Source organism: Rhinolophus sinicus, chromosome 13 (assembly GCF_057876585.1).
Source record: "Rhinolophus sinicus isolate RSI-liver-muscle chromosome 13, RSI-T2T, whole genome shotgun sequence".
In the NCBI taxonomy this organism is placed as follows: Eukaryota; Metazoa; Chordata; class Mammalia; order Chiroptera; family Rhinolophidae; genus Rhinolophus; species Rhinolophus sinicus.
The window spans coordinates 14,563,914-14,589,645 of NC_142513.1; the positions used below are offsets into that span (position 1 = coordinate 14,563,914).

At 44.1% G+C, this 25,732-nt stretch overlaps 1 protein-coding gene across 18 annotated transcripts in view; it reads left to right on the plus strand.

Moving 5' to 3' along the window:
• PTPRT (protein tyrosine phosphatase receptor type T) overlaps positions 1 to 25,732 on the plus strand; it is a 951,833-nt gene that overhangs the window by 759,250 nt on the left and 166,851 nt on the right. For 11 of the 18 annotated variants that reach the window (XM_074318303.2, XM_074318304.2, XM_074318302.2 and 8 more), the window contains exons 13-14: positions 5,853 to 5,889; positions 20,186 to 20,242. In XM_074318303.2, coding sequence (XP_074174404.1) covers positions 5,853 to 5,889; positions 20,186 to 20,242 — 94 coding nt within the window. The remainder of the gene's footprint in view (positions 1 to 5,852; positions 5,890 to 20,185; positions 20,243 to 25,732) is intronic. The other 7 variants (XM_074318306.2, XM_019748876.3, XM_019748914.3 and 4 more) reach the window with 1 other exon arrangement.

Genomic DNA, 25,732 nt, shown 5'->3' on the forward strand with positions numbered 1-25,732 from the left:
GCACAGCTGGTGTCGCCAGGCACTCACTATACTCTCGCTTTCCCCCTTGGGAAAAATTTTGAGCTGAGGGTGTCTCTCTTGGTCTTGAGCTGTGCCCCATGGGGGACAGGTGACATGAGTACATTGAAACTATTCTTCTTAGCCTCTTCAATGCATCTATTCTTAGACGTTTTGCCCCACTGGGTTGCTGGGATCTCTCTGCTGGATTTCTGAGCTCCCACAAAAGTGCTGTCATCCATGGGAGGTTATCAAAATTATGTTTCTTTGGGAAGATAAGTACCAAAGACTCTTACTCTGCCATCTTGCAGACGTCATTGGTTTGTCAGTTTTTGATGGTATCCATTGATTTTCACTTATTGCCTATACTGCAATCATTGAACTTACTCTCCTCTTTCCATAGTTCTTCTCTTTATCATGTTTACTTCCATTATTTCTGTATTGTCAGAAATTATAACATTTATATATTCTATTTTCATCCATGTCCCTACCTTATTTTAGCCTTAGATTTACAATTAAATATATTAAATGCTTACCATCAGTCCTTTTGCAGAAATTTCCTCAGTCATTTTTTTGTTGAATGAAGCTTATCCAACTCTGGTACAGTCCTCAAGAAAGACTTGTGAGTATTCTCTGAGTTATTGAATGTTGATAGTTATTTTTCTATAGCTTTGATATTTGAAAGACACTTGGCTAGCTATAAAATCCTGGGTTCATAATTTCTTTATTTGAGTTTCCTGAAAAAACTAACTCATATTTCCTGGCTTTATATGTTGCTTTGGAGACACCATGTTTCCCCAAAAAAATAAGACCTAGCCGGACCATCAGCTCTAATGCATCTTTTGGAGCGAAAATTAATATAAGACCCAGTATTATATTATAGAGCCGATCTTATATTAAAATAAGACTAGGTCTTATTTTGAGGGAAACACGGCATTTCATGACAGCCTAATTTTCTTGCGCTTATTAATTATTTGATCTTTTGGCCTGGAGGCCTTGAGAACTTTTTTTAAAAAATAATTTTACTAGGATCTTAGAATCGATCTTTCAGGTTTTTAGGTCCTTTCAATATGTAGGCTCAGATTGTCTTGTGATTCCAGAAATTTTCCTTGGATTATTGTTATAAATCTTTCCCTATCCAATTGTTTAATCTGTTTTCTCAGGGATCTGAAATATCCTATATTGGATCTCCTTTGTCTTTCCTTTATGTCACTTTTATCACTGACCCTTTTCACCTTGCCTTTTATCTCATATTCATTTTCTTGATTATTTTATTTTCCTTCACTGCCCATTGTTTCCTTTGGACACCTTACAATTTAATCTTCATTTCTGAAGAGCCTTTTTTTCCCCTTTTTTTCCTGAATTCAACCCCCCCCCCCTTTTTGCTGATTTTTTAAAATACATTTCAGTTTTTAATCTTTACGTTGCTTACTCAAAATGGTTGAGGAAATTTAATTCAATTCAGAGTATTGTCTTACAGTTCTCTTCTGTTGGTAATTGTTATTTCAAGGGGGTAGATTTTATCAGTTGGAATGTTTTGATTTTTATTTTGTTCTCTTCATATAGTTGCTCTTTTGGCCCCTTCCATTTATTCATTTTATAAATTTAATGCGGCTTACAAGATCCCTAGTTCATTATATATCTACACAGGTGACATATACTTGTGTGCAGACTTGCAAGTCGGAAGTGGGATGTGGCATGTGGGTGAAGTTAAAATGATGGGGAAATGAAATTGTATTGTACTATGGAGATAGAACAGAAAATACAAAGTGTTTCTCCTTTTCCCAAAGCCTAGACAATCTAAGCACAAAGAAAGTACTCATTTCCTGTTTATTGAATTGTTTGGGGACTTCGGGCATATGCACACTGGCCAGACTTCCCATATGATAAGATGCAGACTTTCCAGCATGTTCGTGACTGGCATGCTTTGCTCACAGTTCAGTCACCCAGAAGGTCAAGAGAGGGACTTAGGACTTCGTTATTCTGTACCGATTTCTAACTAACAAAGACCAATTAGTTATGGAATTAAAGGTGTCAGAAACTTGGGAGAAAGTGTACCTGTCAGTATCACATTTGTGAGAGCCAGGGAGAGTTACGCACAGTCAGATACGCACTCTAGATGATAGAAAACAGATTTTAATAGGTGCGGGGTGGAGGAGGTGATGGTAGGAATTGGCTCAATTTCAGGCATCAGCTATGGAATTCTAAGAAGAATTAGAAAGTGTTCACAAATGACCCAATGAGAAGAGGAAGTAGTAGAATATACCAACGCAGTTACCCAGGATTCCCTTTGATGTGACACATTTTGAAGAGAACATTCCCACGGAAGCCAGATTAGTGACTTAGAGGGAGGATGAAGGCGACTTCTGAGGTTCTGGGAATGTTGTGTGTTTTGATCAGGGTGCTGGTCATAGGTGTGTATTTCCACTGTGAAAAATTCAGCAAAGGATATAGAAGTTTATTACACTTGTCTACATGTATGTTATACTTCAAATTAATTGTGCAACAGTTTTTAAGAGTTAGTATATTTCCTTCAGGTCTTATTTTTTTAAATGCTTCGATTTGCATGTGAGATGTAATAAAAATTACACTTTGCTTTACTCATTTATTTTCTTACGTGTACTATTCCATGTTATTACATGGCCCTTATCGCCATTTCTGTTAACAGCTTCATAATATTCCACTGTGATAGACAGACCACAGCTTTCTTTATCCTGCTTGTAGGGCTAGACGTATATGTGGCTCTTCATTGTCACGTTTATAAAGAACACCGGAACCAACATCTTTGAATATAAAGGTTTTGCTACACTTAAGGATATTCCCTGAGAATAGATTCTTAGATGTAACGAGATTAGATTGACTGTCTTTAAAGTCCAGATACATATTTATAAATTACCCCCAATGGTGCTGCCCTCATCAAACACTTGCCCACTGCTAAATTCAACAGTCATGCGCAGAATTGGCATGTTTCCTAATATAGTATTTGCAAAATCTTTTTTCTTTGTATTAGCATAAAGTTGGAGAGCCATCTGACCAGCTCTAGTCTCTTGGCACCTCTTCCATTCTACACAATTTCTCAGTGATAATCATTGGGGCTCTTGTGGGGCGTCATACTTTCTTTAACTGTCTCAGGCTTCAGATCACTGACCATTTAAACCAACGAGCAAAAATGGAAGCCAATGGATTTGAAGAACTTCGCTCTTTCTCCAAACATGAAAACAAAACAAAAACTAGTTTGCTAGCTTTTATAATCATTTTAAAGTTTTAACTCATTTGTGACCTAAGGTTGTTTTTTTTTTTCTTGCATCACATTTAGAGAATTATACTTTATTTTTCTACCTTTTTCTCAGTCATTTTTCCTTCATTCCATCTTCTGAATATGTTCTTAAAAAATATATTTTTCCTTGAAGTATAGCATACTTCAAATATATGAACACCTCAAATGAATACTTTATATATTTGAACCGTAATGTGCCATTTTAAAAAACATTTCTGTAATTTCCGTTTTATGAAATAAAACAATTATTTATTTTAACAAGGAATGCTTTCAGCATACAAAATAGAAAGAAAAGGAAACACTTGTTCCAAAGAACAAGTCATGTCAACCCAACCTTCCTTTTTTTAAGAAACTTCTTGGGCTGATAGATTAGGGAAATGCAATAGACAGAGTGTCATTACCTGAAGTGAATTTGACCCTATTCTCAAGCTATTTTTTGTGGAAAAATACAACAGTAGCACCTGAGTATATAAGCAATTGAGGAGATGTGTAACTAGTTAGATAAACCAAGCAAAGATTCTGATGAACAGAGATGAATGCCAGCCTGGAAGGAGGGTTCTAGTACCTACCACAGAGCTCTGTCATGGCATTTTCCAGGTTACTACTTATATTCATTATCTGGGTGAAGTTCGAGAACAATTACATCCAGAAACTCGCAGGTGGTGGAGAATATCATGACAGGCTGTAGTAATCGCATGAGTCAAAGAAGATGGAAGTCAATAGTGGTATATATGACTCTGTAGTTGGGTCCCAGAAATGCAACCACATTTATATATGTAGAAGCAGGCAGATTTTCTTTTTTGATGGAAGGTTGATAACACGTTGATTGGTATGTTGGCTGTGTGAATAGTAGTCCAGTATAAGTAAGGAAAATAGAAAATAATGATGATCTAAGTAATCATATATTGACAAGACCACATGGGGACCTTTGGTTAATGTTCTAGTCCCTTCTCATTAAGAGGGACAACTGGAGGGTGTCCTAGGATGAGCAGCTAGGATGGTTCAAAGGCCTTGAATTCTTACCATATGAGGAATTGTTGAAGAATAAGAATGTTAGTGGACCTGAAAACCATCTTCCAATATCCGTACATCTTTCCTACGCAAGCAAGGGCAGACTGTCTATGGTCCGAGGAACAAAATCAAAACCACTGGGGAGTCCTACTTGGGCTTAATAGAAGTGACCATTTCTGGCATTCAGAGAAGTGCATAAATAAAACAGACTCTGCTGTAGACATTACAATTGCTTCTCTACTTCTGAATGCATGGCGGGCTCCATTTCTTCACGGGCTCCCACCCCGTGTTAGGCATGGCCATATAACTGGTTTTAGCCCATGAAGCCTGAGTCAAAGCAAAAGTGTTGCTTCTCTTACAGAGCATGTAAGTTAAGACTCTTCCGCACTCTTTTCTCCTGTCGCAGTAAACACTGAAGACTTGTGTTAAAATGGAGACACCAACCTTGGTCTATGAGTGACTACAATGACGAGAGTGTCCCCAACCGCCCCACTACACCCCCGCCCCCAGACCCAGCCACACACCTACATTAGATATGTAGTTTGGGTGGAAAATGAATCTTTGCTGTTTGTAATCACTGAAGTGCATGGGTTTTATTACCTTTACATAACCGTTTCTATCCTAACATAAGTAGCTTCAAGATGCAATAGTTGCTCCTGCGTGAGTATTAGCAAGACAACTACTGGATTCTTGAGACTCACACATATCGAATTCTTGGCCTTTAATTTTCATTGCTGTACTACAAATTCAGACTACTGCTGGGAGCATAACTTAGTCATCTGGAATTTGCAACTTGTTCCAGGACCTCCTGGGAGACGATCCTAAAAAAATAGGCTAAGCTGATTCTCTTCCCAAGCACACTCTTCTGGAACTCACCTGCGTGCCCAGCAATGCCACAAATGTATGGATCCTGTCCACTTGGGGAAGAGCCAACAATAACTAGATAAGTTATTCACTTCACTCAGTAAAGATTCTATTGCCACACAAACATACACGTGCAACATTATCCATGAAAACTGTGAGGTCTCCTAGAGATCTCAGGGCCAGAGCGACTTTTGAACATGAACTTTGCAATTTGATTCTTGCACATTCATATTGACTGGGCTATTGCCAAGTGTCTGTTTCAGTCTGTACATATAGGTGCATTGTTTACCTATAACAAAGTTTCCCCAGGATGCCTTTGGTACCATCTGCTGACCCATGCAACTGACTGAAGCACACTGCATGCCAAAATGTACCCACTTAGTGTTTTTGCTAAAGTCGTTCTGTGCTGGGCAGTATCTGATATGTTTATGAAGTGGCTCTGTCTGGGGAAGAAGCTTATGAGGTGATGGGAGCCAGGAAGTGAAAGGAACAAAGTATGTACCTAGCCTCAAAAGAAATGAAGAAATAGAATTAAAAGGTTATTCTAATGGGGGGGAAAATGAAAAGGACAAGTTTAAAATTATAATTAAAAATGCATAGCCATATGTACACACACGCACAAACATATATGTATGTATTTTTCTTTATATAACAAACCAAATCCACAACTAATTAACTGGAGCTTCACTTTTGTTGTTCACAGGAGACCAAAATCAACTGTGTTCGTCTGGCTACGAAAGGTATGTTGGCATGTTCTTGTCTGTCTTCAGCCACTCTTTAGCCATTTAAGTATTTCTCCCTCCAGCCACACAGGGAGATTTAGGCAACAATGACTAAATATATTTTCATTGGAGTCATTTGCATGTAGGTGTTAATATATACCCAACTGTGTACATGTTAATAACACAGTACCTAAAGCATAGCAAGAACTCCAAACATAGTAGTTGAATCAATGGATGGATGGATGGATGGATGGATGGATGGATGGATGGATGGATGGACAGATGAACGGACGGACAGGTGAAAGGATGGTTGGATGGCTGGGTGGACTGGTACATTAATCAGTGGTGAATATAAATTTACTCAAATTTTCTTCTGCTATATATTTTCATTGTATTTGGGTCTATGTTTATGTTGTTATTTTTTAAAGCACGTCTGTTAAATCTATCTTCTAGGTTTCATACTTTACTAAATTGATGCATGGCTTTTAAAAATGAGGTGATTAGTGTTGGTGCGTTTCGTAACAAGAAAAGAAACACTGCTTTGTTTTGTAGTTGGCATTTCCAAACCTCATACCCAAAACTAAGGCAATATTGTTCAGGCTCATCACTTTTTGTTTTCCTAATTGTAATTGAATTGCCTGGCTCTGTCAATTGGTACATGTTTCTGTTTATTACTCTTTAAAAAAAAAAAAATCAATGAATGGTTTGTTATCATTTAACCTATTACAAGGTTGAATGGTTAGAAATCAGGTTTATCTTTTTGTTATAGAATTGATATTTTCACAGCTATCCTTCCCAGATTGCCACACCAAAATTGGGCAATTCTATTTCTATTCCCTGCATTTATCGACAGCATACATAGTTCTATATGTTGCTTCCACAGAGAAGACAATTATAAATATACGTATAAATATAGTCAAACAATGACCCAAGTATAAATATACATGTGTGAATATAATACACATGCACACACATACAGAGGAAAATTCACAATATATGGGGGAAGGGAAGAAAGAGAGAGAGAGAGAGAGAGAGAGAGAGAGAGAGAGAGAGAGAGAGAGAGAGAGAGGAGAATATCTGTGGTTATTTGACAAAATATACACCAAGACCTACCATTCATGACTTTTGTAACTTTGAACAAAATCGGATCGATATGTAAGCAGAACAGGGAAAGTGCAGGAGGAAGGCAAAGACAGAGCACTAGGGGCTCCCTGTGATAAGAACTCACCCTGATTTCACATAAGCCACGAGAGGTCGGCATGTCCCTAACTTATTGCCTCTCAGGAACTCAGGCTACTGGACAGAAAGAAAAAATACTCATTGTGAGGCCAGGAAAATGGCTGGCCTGCAAACAAAAGTGACACAAATCACAAGCCAGCCTTGAAAGACTTTGCCATTGGAGAAAACAGATAATCTGGAAAGAAGAACAGCATCCACTGGACAGCACTGGAGCACTAGACAGCAAGCAGGGCGTCTGCAACATCCTACTTAAGCAGGCAGCTGGGAGAGGGAAGGAAACTGACCGAAAAACCTTCAGCGTCACGGTGCCCCTTGGCTCCCCTCTCGCTTTTTACCTCTAGACAAGGGAGGGGTTGGTGCAGTAGCTGTGCCTTCCGTGGGGTAGGTGGGATTCTAAGGACCCCCTCTGAAACATAAGCCGCCCCTACCGAGTAGATTGTTGGACCAGATTTTCTGAACTGAGACTTGGGAACATGTGACTGGACAAGCAGCCGGTACATCCAAGAACTTGGAGAGAGAAGGTCTAAAACTGTACCGTCTTGGTAAGTGCAGGACCCACCGTGCTCCCACCGGAGCCATGCCGCGCTTCCCCAGACTTGCACGGCTGTTCTGCAGGAGAAGTGCAGCGGTCTTTAAAGAACTAGAGCAGAAGCGCTCCCTGCCTCTTCTTAGCATAAGGATTTCTCCTCTGGTTTGGCCTTTGGGTCTCAGTCTTCCTTTAGTGGAGTATGCACACCTGTAAGGTGTGTGGGGGAAAGGCTAGGAGCACATGAATGAGTATGTGCCCAGCTGGCCAAGGCCTGGCAGGGCTCGGAGGAGTCAGGAGTCGGATGCCAAGCAACCACACCCTCAGGTTCCAGTTCATTGAGAGCTGTCACTTCAGCCCAGAGAGGCCAGGCTCTAGCAGCACTTGGGGATGGAGGCAGAGGGCTGGGTAATGCAGAATGCCAGTCTGCGGGGAGTTCTCCCTGCTTAGTACCACATCCACTAAGAGGGCACTCGGTGACTGCAGAGAAAAGGCAACGGGAAGGAAACCTGTGTTAGGTTAGTGTCTGGTCTGCGCCTGGCCTTACCCTGGGACCATCCAGGACCGATTAAAGGCAAACTCCATCTAAATCCATGCACTGGCCCTGAGGACTTTGTATCAAGAGTCAAAGACCAGGAATCAATATTTGACCTCTCCCTTTCCTGAATCAAATTTCCTTCTCTGTGGGTTTGCTGAAAATATAATTCCTTTGCAGAGGAAACTATGACACTGGGAATCTCGCAGGCATCGAGTCTATGTAAAGTTCCAGGGGCAGATTCCATGAGCCGTCTGTGTCCCTCCGAGCTGCTCCACTGCTCTGTCATTGCGACACCTTGCTCCCATGTCTGCCAGCGAGACGTGATCACATGTGCAGCTTGAGGCCAGGGCTCTGGTGATAAAGCAACTTGCTGAGGTCCTGTCCCCAACCCCCATGACTCCAGGCAGTGTCTGTGGTCAGCTGTGTGAGTCCCGCAGACCCGGGGCACTGCCCCTCAGCATGGGACAGCCTTCTGACCTGACCCCAAGCTCAGCGCATCTTCTGTTAGACACCACACCTGGCTCCAGGCTGGGGCTCTAACTGTTGTCTGTCTACAGTGTCACTGTTTGTCACCCAAGCTCTAACGTAGTGCTGCCCAGTTTGGAGGGCTGCAAAGCAAGGGACCTGTGTTTGTTTTCTGTGGCTGCTGTACCAAAGTACCACCGATTGAATGGCTTAAACAACAAAACTTCTTGTCTCACAGTTCTGGAGGCTGGGAGTCTGAGATCGAGGTGTCGGCAGGGCTGGTTCCTTTGGGGGCCATGAAGGGGGGTCTGTCCCCAGATCCTGCTGGTTTGCAGGCCATCTTTGGCTTTCCTTGGCTTGTAGAACTATCACCCCAGTCTCTGCTTCCTCATCACATGACATTCTCCACGTGCACATCTCTGCGTCCAGATTTCTCCTTTTTATAAGAACATCAGTCATATTGGATTGGGGCACCCCCTACTCCAGTATGACCTCATCCTAACTTAACTAGTTGCCGTGTTTCCTCCAAAAAAAGACGTAGCCGGACAATCAGCTCTAATGCGTCTTTTGGAGCAAAAATTAATCTAAGACCCAGTATTATATTATGTTAGATAAGACCCGGTCTTTTATAGTAAAATAAGACCGGGTCTTAGATTAATTTTGGCTCCAAAAGACACATTAGAGCTGATTGTCTGGCTAGGTTTTATTTTCGGGGAAACATGGTATATCTGCAAGGACCCTATTACCAAATCAGGTCACGTTCTGGGGTCCTAGGGGTTAGGACTTCATCTGAGTTGGGCCGAGGGGGCACAGTTCACCCATAACAGGACGCCCGCAGTTAGGGGCAGTATCCCTGCGGTTCCAACTAGAGCCTCTGACTGCTCACCATTCCCAGTGTAATCACAATAGCTCTTAACGGGTGTGTAAGGCGCAGGGCCCAGCCCCACCAGAGGGGGCCAGGAGATGGGCTGCCGTCCAGACTTGGCTCTTGTTCCCTTCAGAAGCTGAGTGAGGTGTTCTCAAGCAGAGGAGCTGCAGGTTCTGTCAAAGGAACCCTGGGCCGTCCCCGTACCTCTGTGCTGGGTCTGTGGTGGCAGCACCCTTCTCAGACCCTGCGTGCTGGCGGAGCATCGCGTGCTGATCCAATCTGAGTTCTGTGGCCAGAGCCGGCTGGGCCTCCGGGGCGGGTACCTGCACCGCCCTGTAAGAGGAGCTCTGAGGAGGAGTGGCTTGGCCTTCGCCACTCATTTCCCAGTCACATTTTGCCCCGGCAAGCAGATCCTGGCACATGGTTGGTACTCAAAAAACAATGCCTGCTGAAGTGAGGAAACGCCTTTTGATGTCAGCCGCTCCCCACAGCCGGGCCCAAGGTCTCGGGGTCTCACTTGGTCTCCCTGAAACTCAGAGGCACCCTGCTGAAAGTGATCTCCCTCTCCCCATTTGTAGAACCTGTTGGAACATACCAGCTGCCAGTGGTTTGCTGATAAACCTGCTCCTTGGAAAAGAAAAGCCCTTGTTTGTAGCCTTTGTCCATCTCCAGGGCGTAAATATCGCTGCTATGTCCAGTAGTTAAACAACCGGCTGGTAAAAAACAGTCCCGAATGTTTAACCATTGGCTGTAGCTGGTGCAAGCCAGCTCCAGGACACTGAAATCTCTCCCTCCCTCCCCCGCGCCCCAACGCACCCCAGTCTGAGGATCACATTATATTGCAAACATAGAAGTGTTTTATTTCCTACAAAATGTTTTGGAAAAAAATTATTGTCGGTGACTTATTTCCTCCATGTAATCAGCTCACTCACTGAGCGTGTATGAGCCGGGCGTCTTGGACAGAACTGGGGTTTCATGGTGACCCAGCAGGCAGGGTTCCTGTCCTCAAGAAGCTCCCGGCCTAGTGTGGACACAGACTTCCTGTGCAGGATTTTCACAGATAGTGGTGGACTCGTGATGGTGAGCGGTGCTTCCAAAGAGAAGTGCAATGTGCTGAATGGGGACTGAAGGAGCAAGGGTGCCCAAGCCCCAGGTGATGGTGGCGTGTGTATTCCTGGGTCAGCATCCAGGGCCTGGCTCCTCTGGGACTGGTGCAGCACAGAAGGCTTTGTGCCTCCCTGTCCCATCGCCATCCCTTCTCCACTACCACTAGGGATTGCATGGCACCCAGGGCAAGTGTGGGATGTGAGAGGCTAGCGACTCAGGACTTCAAACTGGGAGAGAAGCCACAGGGCGGTTCAGGCCCCACGCAGAGAACTAAGTCTCCTGTGTTTACAGAGGATCTGGCAGGTGGATCCACATAGCACTAGGGGGCGATGTTTCTTTCTAAAGCCCAGGCAGAGCCTCCAGTAGAAGGCGGGCCTTAGGGGACTGGGGGATGGGAGTTTGGTATTTGCTAGAAGGAGAGTTAATCTAGTATCCTCATCCCAAAAGCCTTGAGGGCAGTCTTTTTTATTGATGGGAGCCGTGGTCACTGACCCAGACTCACATTCTTCTTTACCTTGTTCCTCAGCCAGGGTTCCGCTGTTATTAGCTTGGACTGGAGATTTAGAGGAATCAGAGCGTGAGTGCAACCACAGTAGGGGAGTGGGGTTTATCAAAGAGCCGATGACGAGGCATGGCAGCTGTTTTAGGACAGACCCACAGCAGCAAAGCCAGAGGCAGGGACTTGGTGCGTGTGCTGTGTTGAGGGAAGGCTCCTGGAAGCAATCTGTACGCGGACGAGGGAAGTGGGATGGGGAATGAGAAGATGCTGAGCAAGGATCTGGTCTCAGGTGAAGTGAAACCTACACTGGATCCAGGATAGAGTGTCAGTTTCTCCAGCGTTGTTTTGCTTTGAGACAGGAAGATCGGGATTTCTACCTCTTCCCCCATAACAGTCAGTCCTTGGCACTTCCCCACTCCCCTACCCTGGATCTCTCTAGGGAAATGGCCACCTTGAGCCTTGCACAAGCTCTAGGGAAAGTCTCAGGTATAAGCCCTTAGCCTCAACATGCACAGCAACTGGGGGATGGCACACCAACCTGAAAGGGGGATCTGGGAGTGGTACCAACAGCATACACCACAGTGCTCTTATTATATAGAAGATGTATTTCATCACCTGGTGGAGGGATAGCAAAGAGCTAATGTGATTGCCTCGAATTCAAGAGCTAAAAAGAAAAATTTTAAAGCCCTTTGCTTGGCGCAGTCTAGCGCTGGGAATCCGCCCAGAGCTGTAGAGAGAAAAGTGCAGACAATGGGTAAACAAACATTAAGTTTTGGTTTGGAAACAGAAAACTATTATTCAGACTTTGAAGGGAGGGCAGTAGAAAGTCAGGGAGCAAAAAATAAATCAATTTTAAAAGTAGGTTTTGTTCTTGTAGTTAAAACAGGAACTGTGAGGAAAGGCATGCATTTAGATCCGTTAAATAATATTTACATTTGGAAGCTATAGCATGGGCTCAATTTAGGGACCGGATTGAAGATGTAAGCTGAACATGCTCCAAAGTGACCTTTGGGGAAATGGATCATGTGAAAATTTAGACTTCCCGGATGCTGAGGTTCAAGTGGAAGATAAAAGAACCTTTCCCGTGTCAGATGATCACCCCATCTAGTGGAAGGTGCCCCAGGCTGCAGCAGCTGAAGGAGGTACCCAGCTATCTCAGTTCATGCTCTCTGGCTGGGACACAGCAGGCCAAAGGGAAAATGGTTTCTGGTCTAGAGGCTCAGTTCTAGAACCATACTGTTCAGCTCCTCTTCCGGAAACTAAGGCCCAGTTCCATCCAAGTCCCTTTACCCACTATTCTCCTGTCTGCTTCTTCTCCCTGCCTCCCTCCACACACCCGTCCATTCACTTTGCTACTTTTCCTTACTCACCGGCCCTACTTCCACAGGACTTGCCCACATGGTCTGGCTGTTTCCCACCCTCCAGCCTTATCTAGGCTTTATCCTCTTGTTCACTAGACTCCAGCACACTGGGCTTCGTTCAGTTCTTCAAGACACATCAAGCTCCTTCCAATCTCAGGCACTTTGCTCATCCTGTCTCCTCTGCCTGAAAGTATCTGGCCACCATCTGTATCTGCTTAACAGATACACACCTTTCAAAGTGTAGCCTAAACTCCGCGTCTTCTTAAACACCATCCTGACCTCCAGTCTAATATATATCCCCAATATTCTCCACTCTCTTATACCCTGTAGTTTTTTTCATAGCATTCATTGTGACCTGAATATACCAGGGGGGTGCTCAAAAAATGTATACAAGTGGGCACTTTGGTCAATGTTGCTCAAGCAGTAGTTTGCTGTAAACAGAAGTGTCTGGACGCTGATGGGAACCACTCTGAGCACCTCTTGTAATTGCAGAAGTCAAACGTGACTTGTATTCATCTTTTGTTATCGGTATATATTGAGCATTACAATTTTAATACAGTTTTTCTTTCTTAATTTATGTATACATTTTTTGGCACCCTCTGTATGTATGTTTGCATATATATATATATATATATATATATATATATATATATATATATATATATATATTTGCTTACATGTTTAATATCTGTCTTCAAACTAGATTCTAAGTGAAATAAGTGAAAGTGTTGTGCCTATTTTGAGCACTGCTGTGTCCCCAGATCCTAGCACACTTTGGTGCTTGATAAAACATATTGAATGAACAAATGGGTAAATGAACTAATGGTTCAATTGATTAATCAGTCAATAGATAGATGGATGGCTAACATGTCATTCTTTCATGGTTTCATTTTTTTTAGATATAAGCTACTTGTCAGAATGTTCTCTTGGAAGACAGGAGTGAAAGCGATAGAGGTGGGAATTAACCACGTGATCTACAATCCCCCAATAACGAAAAGGCCAGCCAGGCTCTGCTTGAGTACCTGCTGTGACAGGGACCTCACTCTTCCCCCAGGGAGTGCCTTGGGCCATTGGACATTTCAGTTAGAGGGAGCCTCAATATATGAGTCCAGATTGGCTCCCTAGTATTTCTGCCATTGTCTTTGAGGCCACATAGGTCCTGCCTGCCTTTTCTCCTTCCGGAAAATAAAATCTGCCTCCTCTGACTTACTCCCCCTACTCCGGGTAGAGTCAAGCAGGTACTTGCTTATCTGTTCTCTTCCCTTTGGAGCCCTCTCTGGCCGCCAGCAAGCAGCACCAGTCCCATTTCTGGTGCCAGCCTTTGAGGGGACGCAGCTGGCCCCGCAGACTCCCACTGGGAGTACCCAAGTGGCAGTTAGAAAAATCAGCTTTGATTTGATTTGCAAACTGAGCAGAGTCATTGAAACAAAATAAATCCAGAAACCCGTAAAGCCATTTGCAGTTACTTTGCAGAAGACAGCCACAGTTTTAATCTAGTAAACGCTCTCTAACGATCCCATTCAAACAACCTCTCAGAGTACGTGCTGAAAGCTGAACTCCAGAATAATGGAGCATGAGATAAGCGACCATTGTCACCAATAGTTCTATGCTGCCCTGTGGTCATGATGGACTGAAACCATTGTCCCAGTAGCAACAGGCAAGAGGCGTGGGTGACGGTCTTTTTGTAAACGTGGAGTCTTTTTATAATGGGTAAGCCTGAGGTAGAGCATTGCATCTAGCATTTTCTCTCCTCTCTCCATAATGGGTTTTCACCCCCTGCAGGGACTGGCAGGGATAGTAAATAGCCATTCCCCTAGTTAGGTGCCCTCATTTTGCAGATGCTAAGATTGGGTGTCCAGGGTTTCCTTATCCACAAGAATAATATGCCACGGGTGGTGTACGAAGCCAGGAGAGATGCAGGAATTGTGTGCTATCAGGTAGGATAGCCCTGCCCTCCCCCATTGATCTAATGCTATATGGAAAGTTCTGTTATATAAAGTTTCCTTGGGAGGTCGCATGGAATAGTGGGGAATCAGAGACACCGGGATTAAAATCCCACACCCAAAACTTAGCTGATTGACCTTGGAAAAGTCGCAGCCTCTGATCTATCACTTCCCTTGTAAGCCTGAGCTCTTGAGTTGTTTCTCCTGATTGTTTGAGATAATGCACGTGAAATGTCAAGCACATAATAGATGATAAACAACTTGAGGTTCCTTCCTTCCTTCCTTCCTTCCTTCCTTCCTTCCTTCCTTCCTTCCTTCCTTCCTTCCTTCCTTCCTTCCTTCCTTCTCTGATATGAGACCTGACCCTGGTCTAAGAGCACATGCACTCTCTCTGCTGTTCTCTACGGAAGAAAGCCAAAACCTGGACTCTGGTTACTTCTCATCAGGCATTTCTCAAGCAGACTCATTCTAGATTCAAAGTGTAGAAACTGAGAGGGGACAGGAAAAATGCTGGCCTCAGCTTTCAGCATTTAACCTTTTTCATCTCTAACTTGTGTTTAGATGAGGTCCTACAGAGGAATACCGTATTTTTATTGACGGAGTAAATAGGATTTTGCTCATCCACTTGCTAGCAGTTGACGATGGCACTTTTCCTTTTCTTATCATCTGCCCAGCAATTTGGGGATGGACCCAGGACCACGGGATGCCCGAATCTTGCCATAGCAGCTGGAGTAGGGACAGACTATAGTGAGCCAGTCTACTGGAAAACTCTTAGTTGTTGTTCAGCCCTTAGAAATCCTGCAAGAATTTCAGAGGAGGAAGCCCAGAGTGCATGTTTGAGAATTTAGGGGAGGGTAGTGTTAGTACTCCCTAGCCAAGCCCAAGGAGATGAATTTTCTATGCTGGGGGTTCTCTGAATTATACTTGAGTGTAACAAGATCTCCTTGGCCCATGACCCCATTTGTTCTCACCCAATGGTGAGAGCAATTTTAGGACCAGTTCTTGGTCCTAAAATGCCAATGGAATAATATGGATTTTCCTGATGATGTTATACTACTCCAACGCTTTAATATTTGTATTGCTACAAAGCTCATACATCGCTCTAGTCTACGTATAGCCTTCCTCCACCCCCTACTCTGTAGATTTGCTCAAACTGCTACCCTCCCCTGACACATATATACACCATTTGTACACTCCGCTCAGGAAGACAAAGCTGGTGTGATAGAGTCCAGGAAAACAGAAGCCAAGATCAATTCTTTTCCTTCAAGCATGTCCCTGGGGAGTCCCAATTCATCCCTGTAAACTAGAAATAAGAATTATCTGCTCACAACTTGAGCCACCTAAGTTGACTTTAGCTCAAATATTTTGTTCCAAAACAGTTACATCTAACAAAGGGAATAGGAGACCTTTTTAAATCAAGGGTCAAGAAAGGAGAAAAATTGGGGGAGGCTGGAGGCAAGCATTATAAACAAAGATCATAAAGCTGCATTTGAGCTTTCATTGATGGAGTTTCAATGTTGTATTGAAGTTGGGGAAGAAAGGGGGTTAGCAAACATTAACCACTTAATGCCAGTCCCAGGGCTGTGTATGTCGACATGAGTTTACAGTAGGATGACAGAAGTAAAGGCTGGCACATACTATGCACTAAATAAATAGTGGTCATCATTATTATCCTTACTCAAAAAATGAAGCAGTATAGGCTCAGAAGGGTTAAATAAAGTGTTCAAGTTCCCTCAGAATTATAGCTCAGCTCAAATTCCAAAGCTCACAGCATTTCCATCGCACCATTTTAAATCTTGTCAATATCATAGACTGAGTGAGATTCTATTGGCCACTATCAAGGTCCCTTGTCTCCTATTTGTTAACTGCTTCCTATGCCTCTTTTCCAGTAATAGTTGATAATAGAATCTTTAGGATGTATGGGTTCTTGGCCTGTCTTCAGTGTTGTCCAGCTAAGTCCTGGCATCTGGAGCAGAAACCTCAAGGAGCCCTCAGCTTCCTTCCCATCCACAACATATTGAAGCTAATAAACCAAGAAATTAGATTGTCTTCAAGGTTATCTGCTCCAGTGCCATCTTTAGCCCATCAGCATCTCTGTATATTTAACATGTATTGCTTTAGAAGGGAAAAAATCAGAAAGGAAGTCTGAGGTACTCAGCATTCTGACCTCCTTTTTCTTTGCATGGTCCCAATGTTTTCATTAATGGCTGACATATATACATATGAACAGAGCCTGGAAACTGTGAAGAGAGAAGGGTCATGAATCCTCCAGTAAAAAACAAAAACATATGGTGGGGGGACCAGATTATAGGGGAGATAACGAGATACCTCCACATTTTCTCCCATTGGATTAGTCAGGTTAGGCTAGGCTTTGCTGCAACAACAAATTAATATCCAAATCTCAGTAGTTTAATACCACAAAGATGTAGTTGTCGTTATGCCATCTAGAATAGATGTGGCCTCACAAAACCCCATAGCAGGGGAAGGGGAAGTATGGAGGTGGTAACCTGGAAGTTAAATACCTCATGTAGCAATGACTCGTGTCAGTTACACTTACACGGCCTTGATGAGACTCAGACTCCTATGTGCCTAAGAAGAAGAGATGGGCCAGGCACTGGTAAACAGTAGTCATCTCTCGTGTGAAATATCTGAGTACTTTTCCTATTTCTACTTCCCTTTGTGTCCTGTGAGACCCGTGATCCATCACTTACCTTCTGCTTCTCCCCCCACTATGAAAACCCATCCCAGCACCTGCCCAGCTCCACCTCTGTTCATGCCCCTCATAGCTGAGCATTCCTGCTAAGCAGGGTTGTAGCCCTCGATTGATGGTGGGTAGGATCTTCAGGGCCTGCCAACTGAACTGAGGCTTTCATTGGTTTCTATGTCATCCTTAGAAGAATTTCATGAGATACTTACTATTAGCCCCATTTTATAGGTAGAGAAATTAAAATTCAAAAATGGATGTAATTTTCCAAGTGGCACAGCTAGTAGGTAAAAAATACTAAATCAGAATTCCCTGTATTTATTTAGTTTTCAATAAATATTTATTGAGCGCCACTTAGTATTGCTCTGCGGTCCCTTGGTTAAGAACTTCATTTTTGGATCTGGGCACTCTTTGATGCTAGGTTGGAAAAGGTACTTAATTCTGTGTCTCAGTTTCCCCAACTACAAAACGACGACAATAACACCACTTCCTTCGTGGGGCTAATGTAAGAGTTGAATGAACAAGTGCACATATAAAATGCTTAGTGCAGTGCCTGGCTTACAATAAGCACTCAACAAGTAGTAGCTAGTGGGAGAGCAACCAACGTATAAATTATATCACTACAATATGATTAGGCCTTTTGATCATCAAGGTAAATTATCATATTGCACAAGGTTGGAGAATAAAGCAGGGACAGCTTCTGAACTGAGGAAGTAGCATGTGCAAATCACTGGAGGCAAGAGAACATGCCGCTGAACTTGAATGGGGCAAGGCAAGGAACAATGGCTAGACTGCTAATGGGACCAAAGGCATAATCAAGCAAGGCCAGGACACCAGGGATTCTGTGTGGCCCCGTGGCATGGATGTGAACATTGTCCTGAGACGGTGGGGCCCCCTAGAGGTGCTTAAGCAGACTGCCTTTGTCAAGGAGGCCACCCTACTTACAGCTTAGAAAATGATCAGAGCAGGGGTTCTAGAAGGACGAGGCTGAAGCATGGGAGGACAGGTAGGATGCTGTTGGAACAAGCCAGGTGGAAACCTGTGCATCATCTCTCTTCCCCAGCCTTCTTTTTCCTTTTCTGACATGCAAGGCCAACCGTTCTTGTTTTGCCTACCTGGAAAAGGTTACGGGGAAAATCAATAAAAATAGCCACTTAGAATGAGGGTTGCAAACTTTTCTGTAAAGGACCACATAGTAAATATTTTTCAGCTTTGCAGGCCATGTGGTCTCTCTCAAAACGACTCAACTTTGTGCTTACAGCACAAAAGCAGCCCTAGATAATACATATAAAATGAGCATAGTTGTGTTCCGATACAATTTATTTATGGACACTGAAATTTGAATTTTATATCATTTTCCTGTGTCACAAAATAGTAGTCTTCTCCCCCTTGCCCCAACTGTCTAAAAATGTAAAAACCATTCTTAGCTCATGGCCACAGAGAAAACAGTGAGTGGGAGGCCGGATTTGTCCCAAAAGCTGACCTCTCACTGAGAATGTGCTTTAAAATGGCAACATTCCCCACCTTTAAGGGAGGAGTATTATAATTCGTGTTGACCAAAATTTATTGTTGGTTAAACTTCATAGCATTTCACAGCTGTTGGTCAAGACTGTCATGTATGTGAATTTTTGTAATTATGTATGTCCTGTTTACTAGTTGGTCTGGAATGCCCTACCGCTCTCTCCGTTTTACATAAGAACTTTATGCAGTTTGGTTGATGAATCACTAGAGAAACAAGCAGTCTTTTACCAGCATAGGACACCTTCCTGCCCTCTGTATCATTTTCTTTAGAGAGGGAAGTGGTGGGTTTGAAAGGGCAGGAACATTATTCAGACAAACCAGGGTTTGAATCCTGCCTCTGCCAGTTACTAGTTCTATGATCTTGAGTAAGTCATGTGAATTCTCTAACTCATCATTTCTTCATTTCTTCATTCATTTATTCAACAAATATTCACCGAGTACCTACAAAGTACAAGACCACAGCTGCACACTAGTAAATGAGACTCTAGTCTGCCTTCAAGATTACAGAATTGAGGGGAAGGCAGAAACGTGTAATATGGGGAGGTTATTACTGTGAGAAGGGTGTTATGGAAAAACAGACAAGGGCTATCTGTCCCTTACATGGTGAGACACTAAAGACCCCCTAGAGAGAAGGCGTTCTAAGCTGACATCTGAAGAGTGAGCAATTAGTTGTTGGCCAGGTAAAGATACAGGAATGGGGGCAGGGGGGTTCCACACAAAGGGACAAGTCTAGTAAGGCCTGCAGACAAGAAGGGAGGGGGACGGTTGATGATGAAAAGGAGTTTATTGTGCCTGGGGAACAACACAGAGTGGTCGTGGGGGTGAAGAGAAGATGAAGGGGCAGGCAGAAGACTCATCCTCGAGGGCCTGTGAGCTGGGTCAAGGGGTTTGAAGTTTACCTTGAGAACAGCGGGGCCACTCACGCAATTCAGCTGAAAGGTGGAGAGTAGGTTTAAGGGGAGCAAGACTGGAGGCAGGAGACCAGCTGGGGGCTGCTTCAATCCTCCAAGGGAAACATGAGGGTTGCTTGAACTAAATGGAAATGAAATTGGAGAGAATGGGGAAGCTACAAGAGTTTTTCTGGAGTGGAGCTGATATGGCATGCTGAGTGATCAGAAGTGGGAGTTCCGTAAAAAAGAATGACTCCAGGTTTCTAACCTGAGCCGCTACTTGGGTGGTAGCACTGTTTACTAAGAAAGGAAAATATGGTAGGGAAGACGTTTGGGTGGAAAGATGATGGTTCATTTATAATAATGCTGACCTTTCTGGGTTATTGTATGACTTAGAAACATTGTATGTGAGGTACCTGGCAGAGTACCTGGCATGTCGTGGGTGCTTGATAAAGGGTGACTCTTTGTTTCATTTTTAGAAATCTATTTCAGGCCCTGTTTTGTTCGAACATTATGTTCTTTTGCTGTTTAGCGTGAGCTCTTCAGAGCCACAAGAATTGCAGTTTTGTTCACCATACCGCACGTTTTCATGTGTGTTTCTTTCTCTCCTTCTCTTCTGCATGCTGCCTGGGGACTGGCTTCCTTGTGGTCAGCACCAATGGGCAGCGCCCAGGTGACCCTGGGGACTCCACTCTGCCTCCTCACCACAGGTGATCACCAGAGCCCTGGGCGGGTGGGAGGGGAGTGAGAGTGACCCGCGCTCAGCAGGGCCTCCAGGCCAGGTGCCCCATAGAGGAACTGGCAGCCCCTCTACCCCACCCACCCATCCAGCTATCCATCCATCCATCCATCCATCCATCCACCCACCCACCCACCCACCCACCCACCCACCTATACATTCACCCAGCCATCCGCCATCCATTCATCTATCCAGGCATCCATTTTACTAATGCTTACAGAGTACCTACTGTGTGCCAGGCACTGTTCTGAGGGATACAATGATGAGCCAAAGAAGACATGTTGCTATGCTTTCTGGGAGGGAAAAGAGCCATTAGTCAAAAAACTACACAAATAAATATACAACTGCCACTGTGAGTGGTGCTACAAAGGAGAGGTGTGTGGAGTTCAAAATAAACAAACAAACACACCTGGAACTAAACAAGTGCTTCCCAGGACAAGTTACAACTGAGCTGTGATCTAAGGTTGGGGAAAAAGTTGACCTAGAATGTCTGTGCTTGAAAAATGAGTAAATCCGGCTGCGATCCGAGGTCTACCATTCATCCCAGGCCAGTCCTTCAAATGTGAGGATCCCCGCCTCTTGTATCTGTTAAGTAGGAATAATAATAGCTATCCCTTACCATTTGCTTACATACTCTGCGCATGCAGAGTTTTCTGGAGTTGTATTCTGAGACAAAACACGGTCAGGAACATAAAAAAGGCTGGTATGGGAGTGCCCAGTCTAGAGTCAGTATCTCTTTGAAGAAACTACCAGCCACTTCTCTCGAATACCTTGTAGTTTACTCTCATTTCACATACCGTGTTTCCTCGAAAATAAGACCTAGCCGGACCATCAGCTCTAATGCGTCTTTTGGAGCAAAAATTAATATAAGACCCGGTCTCATTTTACTATAAGACTAATATAATATAATATAATATAATGCTGGGTCTTATATTAATTTTTGCTCCAAAAGATGCATTAGAGCTGATGGTCCGGCTAGGTCTTATTTTTAGGGAAACAGGGTAAACATCTGACACTCTTCAAAGACTGGGTTGCAGAGCCCATCAGTGGCAGAGATTGAAGCCCATCAAGGCCCCCTTGAGACAAAAGAGACCCTGCTGACCTAGAGTTTTCTACTGGAGGGACCCTTTCTGGTCAGTGGGAAGTAACTTGGAGATTTCAAATATTTGGCTGTCACCTCTCTCAAAGTTGTTGCTTAGACAATGTCAATGTCCTGTTCTCTACCAGTCCTTGGCTGGTCAGTTTATTATGATGAGAAAGGGTTTGCCTCAGGCAGGGATGACATGAGTCCAGCCGTCTGGTACCCTCACAGTCCACTTCTGTCCACCCCCTTTCCCACAGCATTGCTGTGAATGAATGTCTTAGGCTGGGTTCCCTGGACATACAGTCTGAGATGGGGACTCTTGTGTGAATTTTTCATTGAGGAGTATTCTCAGAAGAAAGACAGTGAGGGGAGCAGACTAGGACAGCAGAGGAATCTGAAGGAGGATGTGGAGACCTGTGTCAGCTGAGCCCACAGGGGCCTCTGGAGTATGGATTATTTGAGATGTGATCAAACAGTACAGTGAATGTTTAAATAAAAAAAATTATTACAGTAAAAGGCACATTACCATTAATCCCCCTCAAACTACTCCTCATTTCGAGCACACTTATCCCATCGTTCTTGCCACTTTCTGAAGCAGTTCTGGAAGTCCTCTTTCGTGAGTGTCTTTAGTTACTCTGTTGTGGCTGCCTCCATGTCCTGAATCATTTTGACTTTGGGGAGGAGCCAGAAGTTGCACGGTACCTAATCTGGTGAATAAGGTGGATGAGGACACACCGTAATGTTTTTATTTGACAGAAATTGTCGTATACCAGAAGTGACACGGAACATTGTCATGATGGAGGATGATTTACGGCACACTTTAAAACACACCTTCTCTCAACCGTAGCTCACACCCGACTGACTGCACCAAACAGGTTGAAACTTGTCACACACTGTTACTAAGGTTGGACACACCGCTTTCCATATTGAAGATCCCTGCCTTTCCATGGGATGGTACTCGGCAGCAGCATTTACTGTATTTTTTTATCACACCTCATATTGCAGAGTTGCTCCCACTCAAAGGGAAGGGGGCTAGCATTTGTGCCACTGTGTTCGTTAGTTATTGGCTATAGGCTGCCATGGGAGTGCATACCTTCCTGGGAAGGTGACTCCCCTTTGCCTGATGGCACTTCTGCAGGGAAAGAGGTATCTGTGAGCCGATAGCAGCCAGTACCCACAGCAGCTGGAGAACAGGTGCATCAGCCCAGTAAAGGAGATCCGGGCACAGCCCCAACAGTATTCACCACAGACAAGTTCTGTCCCTGCCATCGACCCCCATAACCCAATGTGTCACTACCTACACCTCAGGACTGTCATCTGAGTCACTCCCTACTTGTAGGACTTTAAGCAAGTTGCATAGCCTTGTTTCACCTGCACAACTAGTTGTCACACTTACTTCAGAGTTATATTGAAGGACGCAGTAGGTACTCAGAGTTGACGGTGCATCATACCACCAACTTACTTTCAAATAGTCAAGAGGGAATAAAAAGATTGCATTAGGTAGGTGACACTAGAGAGTGCCCTGCTCAGTAATAGCACATAGTAGGCCTTCACCAAATGCCAGCCTCCTACCTCACACTATTACAGGACCACCAGCCTTTTCCTCACCCCAAAGGAGACAGGAGTTTCAGAGGGGTGCGTGGTGACAGTGGCAGGGAAGTGACTCCCACCATTGTGCTCACACTCAATTTATTGAGAAGCACTGCTTCTCCCGGAGTCTTCCTGCTGGGCCATTGTTCTCTGGGCTCCATTCAAGTCGAGCAGTCTGATAACATTTTCTTTAAATAGAGCCAATCCCATATCAGGCACATTTGTTCTTACCTCTTGCCTTCTGAGGCGTCTGAATGTTCCTCCTCTGACAGGTTTATTTCACTGTGTCCCATTTATTTCCGCACGTTCCTCAGCCTCGTTTGATGGGTGAGGTGCCTGCGAGTGTTGCTCTTGGAGCAGGCCGTCCCTTTCCGAGCGTGTTTTGTTAACACTCATCCCCTGGTGGCAATAATGGCAGGCGTAAATTATAACTGCCCTGATCTGAGTGATGGCGATATTAGACTGTAAGCGCTAGCAGCCTCTTTTTGTATCAGCCCCAACTCGGAGAACGGTAGAACCACGTTATAGAGCAGGGACAGGCTGACATTCGGAGTGAGTTGAGGCTGAGTGCAACTTTCAGCTCTGCCCCTTTCTGGCCTGTTGATCCTGGTCATGCTCTGTCTCTTGGCTTCACTCTCGTCATCTGGGGAAGTGGGGTGATAATACCCAGAGCCGCAGTTAACCGTGAGAACTAAGTGTGATAACAGCTTTAACTTTGTTCAGCTAACCTCCAACTAGCTCTTCAGGTCTCTGACTTACTGACCTGTCCTTCAAGAAATTCACGCCCTAGGACCTGCTTTCTCAACCTCAGCTCTAGTGACATTTGGGGACAGCTAATTCTTGGGGGGGGGGGGGCTGTCCTGTACCTTGTAGGATGCTTTTAGCAGCGTCCCTAGCCTCTACCTATCAGATGCCAGAAGTACTTCATCCCCCAATTGACACAACCAAATATATCTCCAGACATATCCAAATGTCCCCTGAGGGACAAAAGTACCCATTCTTGAAAACCAGAGCTGCAATGTTCTGGAAGTTTTGCGTGCATCTATCTATAACTCCTGTTCAGTAGCAATAGAATTTCAGCTGTGTATGTCAGTTTAAATTTTTTGAGTCACATTCAAAAAGTAAAAAAATAACAGGTGAGATTAATTGTAATATATTTTATTTAACCCAATGTATATAAGATACTATCATTAGAGCATGTAATCACTTTTTTCAAATTACTAGTGAAAGATAGTTTACACTCTCTTTTTGCACAAAGTCTTTGAAATCTGGTATGAATTTTCCATGTACAGCACTTCTCAATTCACATGCTAAATTTTAAACGGTTAAAATAAAATATAATCCTAAAAAGATAAACACTGTGTTTATCAAGTAAACATACTTTACACTGCCTCAGTTTTTAAATTTACATTAGTTGAAATCGAATAAACTTTAAAATTCAGCTCCTTAGTCACACTCATCACATTTCAGCCTCTCAGGAACCATGTGAGGCTTAGTGCAGATCAAAGGTGAAAAAAAAAAAATGTCTTGCCCATCTCTGTGCCTAATTAGTGAACAGAAGTGTATATGCACAGAGTAGAGACTCAGTGAATGTTCAGTTCCCTTTGTTCCCTTTTGTCTCTGCTCCCACGGGACATTTGACAATATCTGGAAATGTATTTGGTTGTCACAAGCGGGTGTGAGGGGTTACTAGCATCTAGTGGGTCCAGGCCAGGGATGCTTCCATTGAAAAAATAAGGTGAAACCACTTATGGCCAGGGTTGGGTGTTTTTCTATAGTGGGTTGACTTGAGGCTGCAGGGGGCAAATGACTAGTTATTTAACATTTCACCTGAAGGACTCTGTCCAACCCCAGACCCACCACCACAGAGAGAGCGCCGCTTCTCTGCCCCCTGCAGTAACTCAGCCAGGCCTCCAGGGGACAATCTGGGATGCTGGGCCCAATAGGAGGCTGACAGTGGTCGGTCTGGAGTGGATGCACAGCCAGCCATCCCTGCTCTGGCCTGGGCCTGTGGGACATCACTGTCTTGGTCATGCCCAGTGACCAGAATTGGTGGAGCCCAAACTCTATACTTTAAAACTGGGACACTTGGGCAAATTAATCAGTCTTTCTGAGCCTCTGTTTCCTCATCTATGAAATAATACAGACAAATCCTTGCATTGCCAGGCTCGATCGAGGCAAGGGCCATCAGAGAAAATGGATGTATTTCTAGCATGGCTCCTGGGTATCAGATACAACTCTCCTCTGTTGTTCCTTTCTGTTCTGTGCATTTCATGTTAAAATTCTGTATTGTTATTTTCCTGGCAATTTTTTAAGTCAGGGACAGGATTCAGGCCATAATATACTCTCTGAGATTTCTTTGCAATTGACTCCCTCTAAAACAACTTTCCCAGGGACGTCTTATAAATCCTGGGACCAGGTAGAAAGAGTTTGAGCCATTGGGAGAAGGCTGTGTGGCCCAAAGCAGATGGGGAAGCAGCATGGCAGCTGCCAGAGGGCCCACAGGGTGCCGCTGGCCCTGCAGGCTTGGACACCCTGGGGTCTCAGCAACTCTCCCAGGGAGGTCACAACCCCTGGCAAGGGTGGATGGAGGGTGTGAGAACAGGAACTGGAGGCAGAAGGATAAGATAAAACTCCCTGGAAAAGATTTAAACCTGAATACCCACTATGCTGGGAATATGCTTTTTGGAGGGAGAGGGAAGCTCTGCAAGGAGAGCACAGCCTGGCTGGCTGGCTGCGGTCACGAGGGACATCCAACAAGATGATGAAAAGAACAATAAAACATCA